The sequence below is a fragment of the Gekko japonicus genome, unplaced genomic scaffold, assembly GCF_001447785.1.
Source record: "Gekko japonicus isolate JY-2015 unplaced genomic scaffold, Gekko_japonicus_V1.1 scaffold254, whole genome shotgun sequence".
NCBI classification, from domain to species: domain Eukaryota; kingdom Metazoa; phylum Chordata; class Lepidosauria; order Squamata; family Gekkonidae; genus Gekko; species Gekko japonicus.
The window spans coordinates 80462-98603 of NW_015172010.1; the positions used below are offsets into that span (position 1 = coordinate 80462).

Sequence of the window (18142 nt, forward strand, 5' to 3'; positions counted from 1 at the left end):
GTTTTCTTGGAAGTTTTGTTTTGCTTCAACTTCCCCCATTCTTTTCTTCATTTTCTTGTTTGTGGTGTCTATCTCTTTAATTCTGTCAGTCGTATGCTCCACCTTCTTTGCCGTTTCTGCCAGTTGGAGCTGCTGGGATGCGAAGTTTTAATTCAGCGAAGTCAGTTGCTGGTTAATACCATCGAGTTGCTCCATCACCGGCTTGAGCATATCCACTAACATTTTCATGATGTTTGCTTCCTCTTCCGGTTTTGGGCTCTGACTACCCGCCGGTTTCACTTTAAACTTTCTTTGCGAGGCCGCCATTTTATACGATTGTTTACAATTCCAAACCGCTTCTCACGGACTCAAAAAATCGTCACCTCGATGTTAGCGCTCAAGTAAGTCTCTCAAAACAAAATTGCTGCTTGTTTTCCCCCTGCCCCCTTTGTTACGCTTATCTGTCCGTTCGCATAAGAGGCGTCCCTCTTTGCGCTCTGCTTTTCCCACTGGGGTGGTAGTTCGCTTTTAAAATATTCTGCTTATTTTGAACTCATGTTCATTGTCAGTTATTTCTCTGACCTCGCTCACAATAATCAGTATTCTGCTCGATCTCCAGTGCTTGTCCCAGTCGAATCAGCTTGTGCCCAAGGGCCACACAGTGGCAGGATTGTCAGGGCGGAGGGAAGCCTCAATTCTCTGGCATTTAGCCGTCAAAGAGGCTGCCCCTCAAAAGCCCTATGGCCTGGAGCCTATCACAAAGGCTCCGTGTGGGTGCTACTTGAGGTAGCACTCCTCCATACCGCTGGTGTGCGAGTCGCTCCCCTGAGGTCTGGGGAGAACGACCGCTATCGCTGATCCACAAACCGGAACCCAAAGCATCTTATTATCATTCTCCTCTCCTCCATTTTATCCTGACAACAACTCTTTGGGGTAGGGTCAGATGAGAGTGCATGACTGTCCCCAAGTCACCCAGCAAGCTTCCATGGCAGAGCAGGGATTCAGACTTGGGGGTCCCAGTTCCTAGTCTGACACTCTAACCAGTACATGACACTGGGTGACTCTGATATGTTAAAGTGATGAAATTGGTCAAGTATGAAGCACTGGCATAATGTTTACTACTGTAGTACAAGAATACCACCATATGACGTCTGCTTTAAAACAACTTCATTGATTTTCTATCTTGTTTCCAGGCTCAGTTTAATCTGTTGGTGGTTCTCACCTTTAAAGCCTTACATTGGTCCCAAGTACTGTGTCTGAAGAACTGTTTGTTCAGTGTGCCAGCTGTATTCCTCCCATCAGCTCCTGCTTGGTGTTCCATCCTCTTAGGAGTATTGGGTCCAGGCAAGGACCATTTCAGCTATCTCCCCCACTTAGTGGATTGTCCTGTCTGAGGAGGTCCCGCCAACTCTGTATGCATAGATAGGGATGTAAGTCTATTCTGTTTCAGAGAGCATTTCAGTGTTTATATGGGGCTGTTTGTTATGGTGAGAACAGTTGTGTTTTTGACTTGCTGTAGACATAATATTTCATGTTGAACATTGTTTGCTGTATTTGTTATTGATGCCTGTTGGCATTTTTTTGTTCGTTTTCTTGGTCCACTCATGGGAAAGGAGGGCTGTAGCTATAAATGCTTTAAATAAGTGGGTTATAAATATAAAACTAAAATGGTGATTGAGTTGTCAGACTACTATCTGTAAAGGTGCAGGCAGGGTGTACTTCACAGAAAAGTTGCTGTGACCTAACTGTATGAGAGCTCTGTCTTGGGAAGAATGCTTATTGTGTGGGGAAAGACTGAACTTGTTCACTGGGAAGGAAGGAAAAGTACAATGTATAGACTATATATGTATATTTTCCTTGCTGATATCTTTTTATGTAAAGCAAAGGTTGACCAAAGGAAGGTGAGGGAGTGCTATATAATGCTAGACCAAGAATACCTGTACAGGAGCCAGCCACCTGATTTGGATTGTTCTATGTATTTATCTCACTGATTCCAGGCCTCAACTTATTTATTGTACCTTATGTCTAATGAGATAGAGTAAATTGTCTGAACTAGTAATGTATGTTTGACAGCATGAAGTAATAGAGTCTAAGCTAGAACAGTGGAAGAAACACTTCCAACTGTAATGGGGGGTTCCATGTTCAAGAAACCCCTCCTTTCTTGTAAAAATAAACAAGAACGTTGAAAGAAAAAAGCTTTAATCCAACACGGTACCTGCTGTTGATTTTCTACCTTACAGAGTAGGTATCTCTGTTCTGTGCTGGTGGTACAGCCAATTCTATCATTTCTGAACTCAGCCACCTAATACTTCTGCAAGTCTAGACCAGGCCTAAGTGTATTTTACATATCTTATAAAATATTAATTTCTTATTTTTCAAAGAATAACGAAAACCTTTATGTAGCACTTAATAAAAAATTATAAGTTTCTAATGATTCTTTGTATCTCAAGATACAAAAATAAATAATTCTATACAGTTTACTCTTATTGTGTTGCCTCATTGTTCAGGAACCGAAGCTTAGAAGTTCTTGTGAGGGAATTTAAAAATCATTTTGTCTAGTGAAACCTTTACAGAGAGGTTGAAGATCCTTAAGAGCTTAAGTGGGAAGAGGTCCCAGGAGGATGCTTACGTCAGAGAGCTTTTAAAAATTTAGTTTTTTTCATTTATACCCTTCTTTACTCACCAGTGGGGACCGGAACTGGCTGACATTGTTTTTGTCTCTTTCATTGTATCCTTTCCACAACTCTAAGAGATTGGTTAACTGTACAAGACTAACTAGTAAGCTTGAAGGCATGGTGCAGGACTGTGCTCCTTGGGGAACAGAAGATCTGAGGAGAACGGCTAACACAAAGAGTAGAGGAAGGGGTAATAAGAAAGGTAAAGTACCAGAAAGCGTTCTGTATGGTCCACAGGAAAAGAACATAGGGCGATGGTAAGTGATAAATGTAGTGAATCATAATGTAGTGAAAATAGGGTTATAGTGATTTTGCAATTTATGGATTTTCTGACTCCTAGCAGATTGATGTTTGTTTTGTTGGCAGGTTGTTTTGATGACTTGATATTCATTGCTGGGGTTGAAAGAGGAGTTGTGGGTCCATTCCTCTCCGTACCATATTTTGACATGTCAAAGAAAAATAGTTGATGCTAAGTTGGCTCTGCTTCTGTTTAGAATGTGGCCTTATTCGCTTTCCTTTCCCTTTGCCTTTTGCAACCCAGGTTTGTGAAAGGAATTTCCAGATGAGTGTAAACTAAACTTCTTTCAAAAATAAATTATGCAAAGGAAAACATACCATTTTCAGCACTGAATCAGATTCTAGTACTTTATAACTTATTTTCAGCATTGTGTTTTCTGTATATGTGTCTGGAGTACCAAAAGCACCAGTTCATTGGTAACATGGTGACAAATACTGTCCTTTAGTTCCAAGAGTACTTTCTGTTTCTCCGGAATGCCCCAACACCAGCACATTGCTGCCCTGCAGTTGGAACACTGTATAATACCAACACCTTGGAGGCATTCAAATCATGTGATAAGAAGTTTCTTCTTGAGCAAGCAGCAAATGAGGTGAGCTAACTGTCCCTGGTATGTGGAATCCTTGCTTCAGGTTCTGTTTTGGAAAGCAGTTTAGTTTTTCAGACTTGCTTCAAGTGATGAACATATAGAATGTCTGACTTCAAAGACATTATGTTGCTATATAATTTTAATGCCCTGTGATATTGTGTAGAATGAACCATTTATAAAGAACAGGCATGGTATAAATGAAATGAGTAGCATGAGGTAAGAAACCTCAAAACTAATTGTTGGGGGGAGGGGTTGCCTTCTTTCTAAGTCTATTGTCTAAGGCCAAAAATTGTATGTTCCATCCTAATAAGGTTAATAAATATGTCTGTAATGATTTAGTCTTGTCTGTGTTAAAAGTATTTAATTTAAAAATAGAGCCCCAACTACTTTACGGAGTCCCTGTGTGGATTGAGGCAGTTAAAAAGTCTATTGGACAGGTGCATACAAGCTTTTTAAGAAAGATACTAGGTGTCCCACCTTGTGCCCCGTACGAAGCCCTCAGTCTGGAATGTGGTCAAAGCCTTATGTCTACGAGGGCGTGACTTGTAACCTTCAAATATTGGGCCTGACTGCACTATAACTCTGATCCCACCAGCTATAGTTACCAGATGTTAACTGAGACTTAGGGTTCACCCTGGTTTGCCACTACAGAAAAAAACCTAAGATCCTTGAATATCTCTCTTGAATCTATGCTGATGCTCTCTGAAACGGAGGTATTTCATAAAATTAAGAGCAGATTACTGGAGGCAGAATTGTGGTATAATGCAGCCAATAAGACTTGTTCTCCTCTGAACCACGGGATATTTCCCATGGTAGGACGCTTGCACAGTTACTTCTTTCAACTGCAATCTCCAAAACTGCACAGAATTTTTACACTGGCCAGGCTTAATGTTTTATCCTTGGCAATTTTATTTGGACAATTCCAGGGTATTCCCTTTGCCAATAGACTTTGCCCTTGTAGATGTGAAACTGTTGAAACAGTGTACCATGTGCTGTTTGAATGCTGGTATTAGACAACAAATTTTATCACTAATTTTGGGTACTGTATCAGATTTTTCCTGGCCAAACAAACTAATATTTCTGTTAAATAGCACTGGGGAAAACATAATTGAACTTGTGGCACTCAATACGTAGTAAAATTTTGCAGGTGCTCAGCGTAGGGTAATTTTTAATGGAATTGTATTTTATGCAGCACCTGAATTTTTATTTCTCAGATAGTATGTTTTTGCCTTTGTGAAAATGCCATTAAAGGAATTGTTTGTGTGTGTAGTCTTGTCTTCATGTGATAGACCTATGGTATCTTTAAAAAGAAGGAAACCCTTGTATTTAAGCATTCTGTTAATACAGTTTATATTAGCACAGTGCCCATTGCTTTAACTGGTTTTAACTGTCAAGGTTTTCAGAAGCAACTTTAATGCTTGTACCACTGAGGTTTTTGAGAATTCACTGAAAGAAATTTGGGAATGAAGCCTTGACGATTAAAACTGATAAAGTTTGTACTGTAGACATATCTTTTATGTTGACTTATCTTATGATGAAATCAGTATTTTTAGCATACCACATGTGTTTCTAACACACAGTCAGTTCCCCAGAAAGCACTTTCCTGGGGGCACCTCTGAGTTTGGTGTCTCTACAGCTTGCACAAGATTTGTTCTATACAAATCTGAACTTACTGAACCTGCACCACAGGTGATCTTTTTTGACAGACGCAGGTTCAGGGAGTTCAGGAGAGTACAGAACAGATCCTGTGAAAGCTGTAGAGACATCATAGTTGCAGGGGACCTCCCCCAGATGCTCCTCTACATGCCTTCCAAGTCCCACTCCCCTGTTGCTTTGAAGTTTAATAAAGATCTAGACTGAGTGGAGACAGTCTATCCAGAAATGTATCAGTTCACGAATCAGTATGAACCTCCACAAACAGCTTGAAAGTTCATGGAAAGTTCATGAAGGTTGATCTGCCACAAACTTCACTTTGTGAACCACCTAAAATTTGTCACGTATATTAGTTCATGAGCCAGTTTGCGCCGATCCCTAGTGTGCAGTCAGTGAGCTTAGAAGAGTGATTGCTTGTCATTAAGCATAACATATATGGCTGCCTTATTGATAGCCAGACAATAGATCCATCTACTGTCTGCTCTGAGTGGCAGCAGTTCTACAATGGTATGAAAAGTCTGTTGTACTTTTTGAGGTCTTATAACTAGGTAGTCGAGAGGAGCAAAGGCTTAGTGGTAGAACATCTGTTTTGCATGCAAGAAGATTGGAGTTAAATCCCCAAATCTAAATTTTTTTTAAGGATAAGGTAGTAGAGGGTGATGTGAAAGACCCATACAGGAAATCCTAGAGAACTGCTGCCGATTAGGCTAGACAATATTGACCTTGATTGACCAATGGGCTGAGTTAGTATAAAGCAACTCCATGTATTTATGTAAGACTACAGGGATTTAACAGATCATCATATGCATGCAAACATGTTGTGTTCTGCTTGGTTGTGGGTTTTCCCTTATTACAACCACTCCTCATTTTTATAGAAACTATTCTAGGACAGTGAGCTGCATGATATGAGTGATACAGGCAGGTACTGAAAGATACATGAATTTTCCTAAGGTATTAATGTTTTGGAAACCCAGAGGTAAGTTGATAGTATCTAACATTGATTTCTGTTTCTCACTGTTAGATATGGGATTCAATAAAATCAGGTGAGGCCATTGAAAATCCTGTCTTGCTAAACAGATTTCTGCTTCTGACATTTGCAGTGAGTATACCACATTTAAAAATAAACAATTATAAATGTTTCATATTTGTATGTAAAATTTGTTGTTATTTGGTTTTGGTAGTTTGGGTTATCTTGATAGTCAGCTAATAGATCATGAATCTCATAGGACTAGGCTCAAAGCACATGTGGGCTCTGGAATCTTCTGTATTGTGTAGCAAGTTACTTCCGTCAATGTCATCCTGTAAATGACTGTTTTGCAGACTAGTTTTAATACCATTTTTGCATACTAAAATAGTTTTCAAACATTTTATCAGCTGTAACTTATCTAGAGCTCTAAGGGTTTAGAGGACAAAAAGTAATAACAAGTGGAAAAGTTCTTTGGAGCAAATTAGGGACTGCACTTCAGTGAGGTTTACTCGTACCCTAATTTTTCTTTGAATCAAGCCTAGGAGGTATCCCAAACTGATATTTAAAGCTCAAAAATTCTAAAATCAGCTTTGGAATTTTGCACAGAATCTTTCAACACAGAAAACAGTGCTAGTGTACGTATGCAATATTCTCCCCTCCCATGGGAGTACTTGAAGAAAAATTCTGATGTGCACAAATGCCTCTTTCCTCCCATGGGAGTACTTGAAAAATTCTGATGTGCACAAATGCCTCTTTATAATTATGATTTTGGGTGATTTGGGGTGTGTCTATGTGCATCAAGGGGGAAAAAGGAATGGAATTAAAACTTCTAAGGCATTTGTCATCTTACCTACGTGCAAATGTATTCTAATATAAGGGATGGGTACGTGGATAGTTTCTCTTGAACATCTATTATTTGAATTACAGTGTTTACTCAAATGCAAGACTAGGTTTATGCACAGGTGTGTCACAAAATAAGGAAGTCATCTTATATTTGTATACAAGTTACAGTGATGTCCAATAATATTTGTGTGTGTTTAGAATTTTAAGGGGATCATTGTACATTCAGGGTTGTCTTCCTTTCAAGTAAATATGGGTATAACCCTCTTTGACCATAAGGTCCTCAAAGTGGCATACTTTGTTTTTAAAAGACAATACTGGTTTTCTCTTCCACTCCTCATTTCTAATATACTAGCTCCATGCTGCCCTTCCTGAGATGTTCTGATGATGGCTTCAGTGTGGTCTCTAGTCCTTTCTTCCCAAGACTGGAGGGCTTCAGTGTCCAGGGAACAAGCAGGGAAGAACCAGATCCTGCTCTTCCTATCAGGACCTCCAACAGGATAGGGAGAACATATCCTAGGGACTACTATATAAAACCTTGAGAAAATCATCCTTATCTTAGCTGAATCTTGATCCTTATGTACTATTCTTCTATCTCACAGTGTTCCCTGTCATACCATGAAGTCTTATAGAAGTCTTCCAAGCAGGCCCGTAGCTAACACGGGGCCCACGGGGCCTGGCCACCTCGTGTTTCTTCTGGGCCACCTCCCTCCCGGGCTGTCCCCAAAGTGCCTCAACCCACCACCTGCGCTCCGCACTGCCTCCAACCTGGCTGCCCGACAACTGAGCTCCTTGGGCACTCCAGAGAAGTGGAATCCTTCATCCCCAGAGCTACCTTCTGACCCCCCCCTCTCCTTTAAACTCAGCCAAATTGCCGCCAGCTCCTGCCAGCTTCTCTTCCTCACCATCCACCCTCTCTTAACCACAGGACCAGTCTCTGTACTTCAGCCCGCGTGCACCTGCTTTAAAAACCACTTGCCTCCCTCCCCGCTGCCCGAGTCCCCCCAACAAGCACCGCTGGAGTTTTTCTAAGGGAGCGCGCACCAGAGGCGCCAAGGGGCAGCCCTTTACCTGCACTCTGAGTGGCCCCCGCAGCGCCTGCTCCATCCCGGCTTCCATGACCTCTATGACTGGAGGCAATGCGCCGGGTGAGGGAGAGTGGAGGAGGACACCTGCCACTGCTGCCACAACCTCCCTCGACCACCACCACCCCATCTCGTCCTCCCGCCCAGCGAAGTGGCCAAGAAAGCGCGTGGCCTGCTACCACCGCCAGGGGATTACCTGGAACTTTTGATTAAATTAGCTGCCGGCCCCCCCATGGCCCCCTCCCCAAAAAGTCCCTAGCTATGGGGCTGCTTCCAAGCTCCAAAGTGATACAGGGACAATCCTTGTTACTGTTGTGATCAAGTGCCTCTCTGGTGGTGTCACTGTCCCCCTGGGCGGCAAATATGTGAGATCTCAGACATCATGCGTTGTACTTCCCATTGGTCTTTCGTGCCTAGAAATTGTTTAGTTCTTCAGATTTTATGATTGTACACATGCATTTCCCTCTGAAGAACTGACTAATTCCATGTGCCCAGTGTGGCATTAGGCTTATATTTCCCAAAGATCAGCCCTCCATGCTGTGTGGTGAGCCACATTTATAATGTAGGGAATTCTCAATAAACAGCTTATGGTATAAATGAGGTCTACTAATTTGAAGGGGGGGGGCACAGGGTCAGGAAGAAAAAATCAGCTGGAGCTTCTGCAAGCTATTGGACTCCTCTACAGAACTGGTCAGTTAGTTGGTTGGGACCCAAAGTTAGGTCATGGACCATCTTTAGTGGAGTTTGCACCAAGGCCTAGCCACCATATCAGTTTTTTAAAATCAAATTATACAGTGAAGGAGAAAGCAGAAAAATACAGGAACATGGACAGAGTAAAGAATAGCAGCTTGTGGGGAAGGTTTGTATAGTAAAACCAATCAAGGGTTAGGCTTCAAGGTGGAGGGCTTAGGTCTGGAAAAAGTGAAGACTACTGAGTAGAGCAGCACTTTGGATCATGGCTCAGGTCTTTATTAGCTTCATTGTTGAGAGAAAATTTGAAACATATACCATATGATTCAAATTTTCTCTCAACAATGAAGCTAATAAGGACCTGAGCCATGATCCAAAGTGCTGCTCTACTCAGTAGTCTTCACCATATGATGTTTGCAAATATCAGTATGGTACACAAGTTAGAAGGGAGGACTTGTTGACCTGCTATGCCTATTTGTCACCCTCCCCAAGTATCTAGTCATACATTACTCATCTGTCCCTTACCTACCCATCATTCTCTTGCTTTGCTGCTACATTGGTTCTTGAGGGGGATCAAAATTTTATGAAACTAAGCTTTTTTGGCATTTAAGTATACATTTAAGGAATAGATCAAATAACAAACATATACTTTAACCTATTCACTGAGCTTCCTATTCCATATGATTTTTGCAAATATCAGTATGGTGCACAAGTTAGAAGGGAGGATGTTGACCTGCTATGCCAAGTTTATCCCCCCCCCCCCAAAAGTATCTAGTCATACATTACTCATCTGTCCCTTACGTACCCATCATTCTCTTGCTGCTGCATTGGTTCTTGAGGGGGATCAAAATTTTATGAAACTAAGCTTTTTTGGCATTTAAGTATACATTTAAGGAATAGATCAAATAACAAACATATACTTTAACCTATTCACTGAGCTTCCTATTGGTTCCTTTCTGTTCTTTCTGGAAATAGAGCTGTCACCAAATATGAGCATATTTGTGGATTAGGTTATATCGATTCAGGATTTCTTAGTTCAGATATTCACCACTTCAAGGGCAGATTGTGCCAATATTTTTAAAGTATAGCTTTAGTGTACTTTGTAATAAATGCATATATTTAATATATTTAATTTATTTCTCACAATATATTTTTCTCTCACCTAACCTTTGGGTACCCAACTTTGTTGCTTCTTAAGGTTGTGTTTTTTCCATTTCTGTTTCAGTGCGCTTCTCAGCCACTGCCCTTTCCATCCCATCTTGATCAATAGATGTAAATATGTCAGTAGTAGAATGCGCATGGCTGAGTCCAGTTGTGTCAATGAGTGTCATGGTGTATCTAGTAGTTTTACGTTTTGCACATATTCTCTTTGTGCATTGTAGAATTATTTTTCTAACACGTATATACACAATTTCCTCTCTTAGGATTTAAAGAGATACCGTTTCTATTATTGGTTTTGTTACCCTGCACTTTGTCTCCCGGAAGGCATCCCTTTGGTTCAGCATGCCTTGCTACAAGGTTCTCTCCAATTCAGGTACATAAATACTAAGGTAAAATTTTGTTAGTGCTTATTAGTTAGTCATTAGGTATAAAATGAAAGGATTTATTGTTTCTTGTTTGTGTAACAAAATCATAAGCAAAAGAACTGATTCCTGTCCCCGGGGGGCATCCAATCTAAATTCAGTTGGTTCTTTTTTTCTTTCTTTTTTAGTTAACTCTCCTAAAGAGGAGAGAATTTTATTGCTTTAAAATTTTCAGAAAGGGGGAGGGTATATAGCGGGATTAAGAAAAGTGGTGAGTGGTATCTTAATTAGTAAGTTAGTCTTTTGTTAGTAACAATAAATTCTTCAGCTTCTGTGTTTGACTGATCGTCCATCATCTTGACCTGTAAATAACAAAATTTTTAATAGTTTTAGTAGTGTCCTTTTGGGTTAATACAGTCCTTTAATGTGCTCTCCAAAGAAATCTTCAAGTCTTGGGGTTTCTTCCTTTTACATCTCTCAAGTTGTAAGATGGAACCATTCAGTTGGTTCTTGATATTTAGAAATGCTCCAGTCCAGCAAGCCTATTTCAATGTTGGAGCATTTGTGCATGCAGAAAACTCCCAAATGCACAAGAGCCATCTCCTGCTCTCCCTTTTCCCTCCAGCTGGTGTGTGCATTCTATCTACATGTAGTTGTTCTTGGCATCTGAGGGAGTAGAGTGTTGCACTCATGGAAGTCCTGTGTGTCATTGAATTGGAAAACTTGTTTAAACTAAGCTTATACCTCTTATTTGTAAATGTTTTATTTTGACCTTGAGAAAGTTCTGCCTTGTCACATTGCAACTGTGTGAATCAGTGTAATAAAATCCCAAGGATAATGAATGATGTTTTGGATAGCTCATTTTCAGTGGATACTAGACACATAAAAGATTTCTAAGCATTTTCTGTCGGTGAAAGACAGGATTATCACCCTGCTGGTGAATCCAAATATAGACAATCTTGACAAATGACCTGCTCTTCAAGTCTTTTGTGTGATATGTTTCTAAAAGGTAGGATTCTGCAGGGCACTGCTGTCTCTTACTGTACAATAGTGTGCATTAACACTAGATAAAGGTCCCTGATTTCAGTTGACAACTCAAGGTCTTGGGTAATGTGAGTGGTAAACAAGAGCTATTGCCCATTATATGTGTATAAAAAATCTTAGCTAGATGGGAAAATTAGGAATGAAGTGGTGTCTGGGGTCTACAGGCCATTATGATGGGAAAAGTTTAGTGCTGTATATTCAAGAAAGTGAAACAAATTTTAGGAAAAAATTGAAATGATAAAAATGACATTGTATGGGTTTTGACTGTGTGTGTTAAGTGCCCTCAAGTTACTTACGACCAGTGTTCCCTCTAAGCTGAGTTAGTGTGAGCTAGCTCACAGTTTTTTAGCCTCTGGCTCACACATTTTTGTCTTAGCTCAGTAAGGATGGCTTTAGAGCAAACTAATTTATGCAGTACCCAAATCACTTGCTCACAACTTTAATGCCAGTAGCTCATAAAGTAGAATTTTTGCTCGCAAGACTCCACAGCTTAGAGGGAATATTGCTTACGACCTATGGCAACCCTGTGAATTAATGACCTCGCAAATGCCCTGTTGTTAACAGCCTTGCTCAGTTCTTGCAAACTGTGGGCTGTGGCTTCCTGGGTGGAGTCAATCCGTTTCATGTTGGGTCTTCCTCTTTTCCTGCTGCCTTCAACTTTTCCTAGCATTACTGTCTTTTCCAGTGATTCTTGTCTTCTCATAATATGACCAAAGTATAATAGCGTCACTTTAGTAATTTTAACTTCTAGGGAGAGTTCAGGCTTAATTTGGTCTAGAACTCAGTTGTCTTTCTGGCTGTCCATGAGATTCGTGAAACTCTCCTCCAACACCACATTTTAAATGAATCAACTTTTTTCCTGTCAGCTTTCTTCATTGTTTTGGTGGTGGAGCTTCCCTAAGGGAACTAGTGCTGTTTGAATTCCAGAGCAAGTTTGTCCTCTGGATTCTTTTGAAACTCTTGAAATGTATGCCAAATATGTTTGATAATTTGAAGATGACCTTTAATCCTGGTAGTCAGCTAATGGGTAGGTCATGGCAACCCCTTTTAAGTGTAGGCACTTGAAGTGCCCCTGCTTCTCCCCAAAGGATGAATCCTAGCCATTCACCCAGCACAGTAACTTATGTGTACAAAGGTTTTTTTGCTCATCGTGTAAAAGGTTTGAAGAAGTATAGCTGAAATGCAGACTTTCCACCATCTAGTGTCTCCGATTCTAGACAATCCCTTAAGTGTTAGAATTCTGTTGTTCCCAGTGGGTCTGTGAAATTTGTACAAATTTGAACCCAAGATGTATCCATCATTGCCTACTTTAGGGAACAGTTGGCTCTTGTGGATTGTGTCCACAGATCTTACCCTTTGTTTGTGTGTCTATGTACTGGTCTTTTGAGATATCCAGTTCATTATTTGTGCTTTGATGTCTACCAAAATGAGTCATTCCAAGTTAGAAGTTCCAGAAATAATATTGGGAAACTGATCATACAGTTTGGGAACAGCATTGATTGAAATGTTGAAATTGGACCATTTATGAAAAATATAAAAGAGGCTTTCTTGTAATTTGAAGACAATTACAACAATCACTTAGTATCAGTTCATAGCTGTATGTGGAATCAGGGATATTAAACTTGTTTCAGCAATACAGTGCTGAAAAACATCTTAACTGATTTTGTTTTAATTTTTAGAAGTCTGTCCTTGTTCAGCACAGTCCAGCTAATTTGGTATAGTTGGAGACTTTCTCAAGATTGAGATTGGAAATCACAAAACTCTGACCTGTAAATCATGTGCAGAGAGCTTTCTTGTATTCTAAATCTTAGTCATTCTCATACACTGCACCATATTTTTGAGTCTTCCCTTAAAAATCAGTGGGATTCATCTTATCATAAATATGGCCAGGATCAGGGAACTTTCAACAAGATCTTCCAGTTAAGTTCTATGAATACCTAGGTGGTGAAGGAACTATATTCAGGAAACTATATTTCCCCTTTGCATGCATGTCTGCCCAGACCATTTTCATTTTGTAAAATAAGAAAATTTATTTATTTATTTATTTATTGGATTTGTATCCCGCCCTCCCCAAATGGGCTCAGGGTGGCTTCCAACAGCGGCAAATGCCATAACAAACAATTAAAACAGTATAAAGCAATCAATAAATAAAGTGCAGTGCTCTAGATGTTAACTTATCCCTCCAAGATGGGATCCATTTATCAACCTAGCCTGACAACATAAGTTCTTGGTCACCTAGGCGTCTTCCCAGGGCCGGTTCACTTATAGATCGAGTCCACCATCGTAGATGGCAACTTGGTGGTGGCACAATGGCGGCGGCGGCTCCTATGCAAAGGCCTGGCGGAATAGCTCCGTCTTACAGGCCCTGCGGAACTGTGCCAAGTCCCGCAGGGCCCGGATCTCCTCTGGGAGCTCTTTCCACCAGACAGGAGCTGTCGCCGAGAAAGCCCTGGCCCTGGTTGCGGCCAGCTTGATGTCCTTGGGGCCTGGAACCACCAGTAGGTGCTGCACCCCAGACCGTAGTGCTCTTGGGGGAACATATGGGGAAAGGCAGTCCCTTAGGTGTTCTGTGTTTTAAAATACCATTCTCTCTGAATCATCGGGACAGAAAAATTGATGATTCCCCCCCCCATTAAAAGTAGAGTTGAAACCTCAGTAGTATTTTAAGCTACTCATAAAAGCAAAACCATTATACAGAATCATATAGTGGTTTATTATAATGAGGTATATAGTATATTGAAAATTGCAATGTTTGTATTTAGCTTTCCAAAGTTTTCACGAAAATACTTCTAAAATTACTACGGTTACTGATAGACTGTAGTAGGCATTAAGTAAACAGAATTTCAGGTTTAAGAGAGTACTGTGAATTGATCTTTTTCTTTCAGATTCAGTCACTTCAGAGTGCTTTTGATGAACTTTGCCAGAAAGAAGGTCATACAGCCTTGCCTTGTTTTTTAGTCAAGTACCATGAGGATTCAGTTCTTGTGTCCTTGCTTAAAAACTGGGATAATTTCTTCCCCGATCCAAAGCAAACAGTAAGTAGTGATAACTAACATGTGGCTGAAATTGTTGGAATAATAGTTTATACATTTCATTGGATTTATTTGTGCTGGCTTACATTACATTATGTGTAGACCTTACAGACAAAACAAATTACAGAATTCAGGCTGAGCAAAAACTGTCAGGCTAGTTGGATATCTGAAAAGGGACCTTTCAAAAGAGATTAAGGTATATTTAGGATTCAGATTACAGTCTGCGTTTCCTGGTTCAGAAACTAATTGTTTTAACTAACCAATGAGTCAAGTTTTAACTAACTAGTGAGTCAAGCTAACGTATGACTTTGTCCAGAATAATTGTACCAATACCTTACTTTATCACAGCTTGGGGAAGGTCTCCATCTTGCTGCATTATGCGTAGATTTTAGCTCTTTCCTACAAAGTGATCCTTCAGTCCAAGGATGGGATTGTAGAACTAATTCTACAGTTCTTTAGAATTTTGCAAATTGGTAAATACATTAATTTGTACATTCCAGGGAACAGTGTTTGCTGCTATGACATAGCAATTGTATACTTTTAAGTATGTCTCTCCTGCTTGTTTACACAGGGTAGACATTAGTGTGGAATAAATTTACAATAACCATAAATAGCGCTCTTTTTTTTTACATTGAGTTAATGTGAGTAATTTCTTTTCAGGTGACACTTGCTGTTTATGACCCTTGTAACTTTGCCCAGTATCCAGGATGGCCACTGAGAAATTTACTGGTCCTGGCAACACAACAATGGTATTTATTTTTAAATGCTGAAGTCACTGAGACTTCCTTAAATGCCCCATCTATAGGTATATTTATTATAAAGTAAGACCCATTGAACTTGGTGAAATTTGCTTCTGAATAAATGTGCAGAATTGGGATGGAAATCTTATTTTTTTTTTTTTCTTCGTATAAGCTGGAACTTCTTGAGCTGCGTAGTTCACTCCTGCTAATATTTTAAAGCCAGTGTGGTATTGTGTTTAGAGTGTCTGCTTAGGCATAGGGAGACCTGGGTTTAAATCCCTATGTGCATTGGCCAGAATGCAGAGAATCACACAAGTAGGTCCACATACCCAAGGAAACGTAGGGATAGTTAATCCAAAGAGCAGTACCTCCCACATACAACAGGGAAATCAGTTTGTGAACATTCAGAAACAGAATACTGCAAGATGCAAAGGTTCTTCAGAATTGGATACCTTCAGTTGCAGTTTGAATCTTGTATTATTTTTTAATAAGTGGGTTGTATTTGTGGCCTCTCATTGGCTTTTAAAAAGGGGTTAGACCAGTACAGTACTCTGCAGCTCATAGAGAGCTGCATTCACCGTTGCCATCTACCAAAAGAGCCACATGACTATTGTATGCCCTGTGTGCCATCTCACCAAACACTAAGATACAATAATACAATAATACATGATACAACTATTATTAACTATAACCTCTTTACCAGCCTGAGTAGCCCAGAGTCAACTGAGCTCTTTGGAGCTTGAAAGCTCAGCAGGGTCCTTCACAGTTAGTACTTGCATGGGAAGCTATTATTTATTCAATTCAATTTATCAATCACCCTCCCTGGTGAAACCAAGCTCAGGGCAGTGTATAATATAGTCATATAAATCATCAATAAAGCAAACTAAAATGTACATAATGCTATAAAAACATAATCATATGGTGCTGAAATCCTAGCCACATTGTGGGAAATGGCTGTCCTCAACCAAACACTGGTGGAACATCCCTGCCTTACATGTCCTGTGGAACCTTAAAATGTCCCGCAGGGTGTGGATGTTATTCGGCAGACAGTCCTGCCAGATTGGAGCCAGGGCAGAGAAGGCCCTGGCTCTGGTCGAGGACAACCGGGTGTCTGGGTTGCTATGCAGAGGAAGGCTATTCAGAGGAAGGCAATGGCAAACCACCTCTGCTCATCTGTTGCCTTGAAAACCCCATGAGGGGTTGCCACGTGGTGGTTTCAACCTGACAGCACTTAATGTTATAGCAGCGCTAATAACTCAGCCTGATCCTATTAGAGTTTGGAAGCTAAGCAGGCTTAGTACTTGGATGGGAAACGAGCCAGGAAGCCTGGGGCTGCTGTGCAGAGGAAGGCAGTGGCAAACCACCTTGGCTCATCCCTTGCCTTGAAAACCCCATGACATGTAAGTTCATGGGGTCACCATGAATGGGTCGCAATTCGACGACATGGTTTACTTAAAACCTTTTTCATTACTAAAATACCTCTTGTTAGCCAAATTGCCTTGAATTGTTATTTAATATGGGGAGTTATGGTCTTAGATCAGGCAATAGGCAACTGCGGGGGCAAGCATCTGTGTATACAGGGGTGCAGTTTCCTCCAGGCACACCAAATAGACGCTGAGACTGACGTCAGTATAAATTGATTCTGTTTACTGAAGGTATTTCAAGCACACAATGACACGCGCACACATACAATTACACAGCATCTAGGAAGCATAGATCGAATACAAAGAACACATTCGCATTAGCAGGATATTTCGATGATGGGAGATACTCTACCTGTCCTGTAGTTGGATGGAGCGAATCTCAGGAAAATGAGGGGGCTATTGGATGGCAGGGAGAGGGCCGTGTCCTGAGTTGGCAGGCACATGGTAAGACTCTGGCTGTGCAACCAAGAGTCGGAGACTTCGGGTAGGGAGGGGTCAGGTAAGGGAACAAGAGTGCAAGTAAGAGCGAGCTGGTGCTGCGCAGCCTCTTTTATAAGGAGGTTAAGGGGTGAGCTTAAGCTTGGCCACCTGCCTTGGCAACCTCCTGGTAGTCCGTCCCCAAAAATATGCTGACTGGCACTGGGGTCCAAGGTCCACAGGAGTGGTCAATGTTGAATCTAATGGGAAACTAGATTGAACAGTGGCACCTGATGGGATTATGTCTTCTGCTGGCCAGAGGCATTGTTCTCTTGTTGTCTCATGTCTGCAGTTTCGACTAGGTGATGCATTAGGTGGGAACAAACATGTTGCCTACGTGTAAGCATAAGGGGTACTTCATGGAGTTTGGTCCCCTGCCTTCTGGCCTGGCATGGTGGTTGCCTGGCTTCTCAATGCTGTATGTGGCTAGGGAGCTGGTTCACCTCACTGCAAGTAAGAGGGATGGTGACATACAGGGCCCATGGACACATTGTTTCACAGGAAGGCTTCCTTCTTCTGGGCATGTGTCTGTAGCTCGTAGCATTTGGAGTCACCTTATAGTTCAGTCCCTTTTGCACACAACTAGCACAGGTCAGGTTTTTCATAACCTATGAGTTCATAAAAGCTTGATGGGGCCTCGTAGGGCAACACTCTGCATATGTAGAATTGTCACTCCCCACCATTGTTGAAACTTGGTATTTGAAGTGAGGGGAGAGCTTCTCTGCCTGCCTTCTTGCTCTCTTCTCAGCATGAGACACAGCAAGTCAGATGAGAGAGTGAGATTGCCAAGGTACAGTTTTTCTGACTGTGAAGAAAAGAGAATAAAACTGCCACTGTGGCCAGCTTGCTCTCTCCTCAGCTGCCTAGGTGTTGGAATGAGAGAGCAGAGGCTAAGGAGAAGAGCTCCTTATTTTATTTAATTTATTTATTAAATTAGTTAATCACCCAATTCCTGCAATGCAGGGCTTTGCGCAATATACATCATTCATATAAACATCAAGATCGAGTTACCATTGATTAAACAATTTATAGAGAAATTTATGTAAGTTTCTTTTATGTTAACCTGATGTGATTTGTTGTAGAGACTGCCATCACCAAAAAATGGCAGAGACTAAACAATTTGAAAGAC

General features: G+C 40.9%; 1 protein-coding gene across 1 annotated transcript in view; it reads left to right on the plus strand.

Annotated features, from left to right (window-relative positions):
• The window catches only part of ATG7 (autophagy related 7), a 130004-nt gene that overhangs the window by 2875 nt on the left and 108987 nt on the right, over positions 1 to 18142 (plus strand). Inside the window, 6 exon segments of the mRNA XM_015420236.1 lie at positions 3425 to 3541; positions 6213 to 6290; positions 10198 to 10276; positions 10279 to 10307; positions 14226 to 14375; positions 15033 to 15177. Of these exon segments, the coding sequence (XP_015275722.1) occupies positions 3425 to 3541; positions 6213 to 6290; positions 10198 to 10276; positions 10279 to 10307; positions 14226 to 14375; positions 15033 to 15177 (598 nt within the window).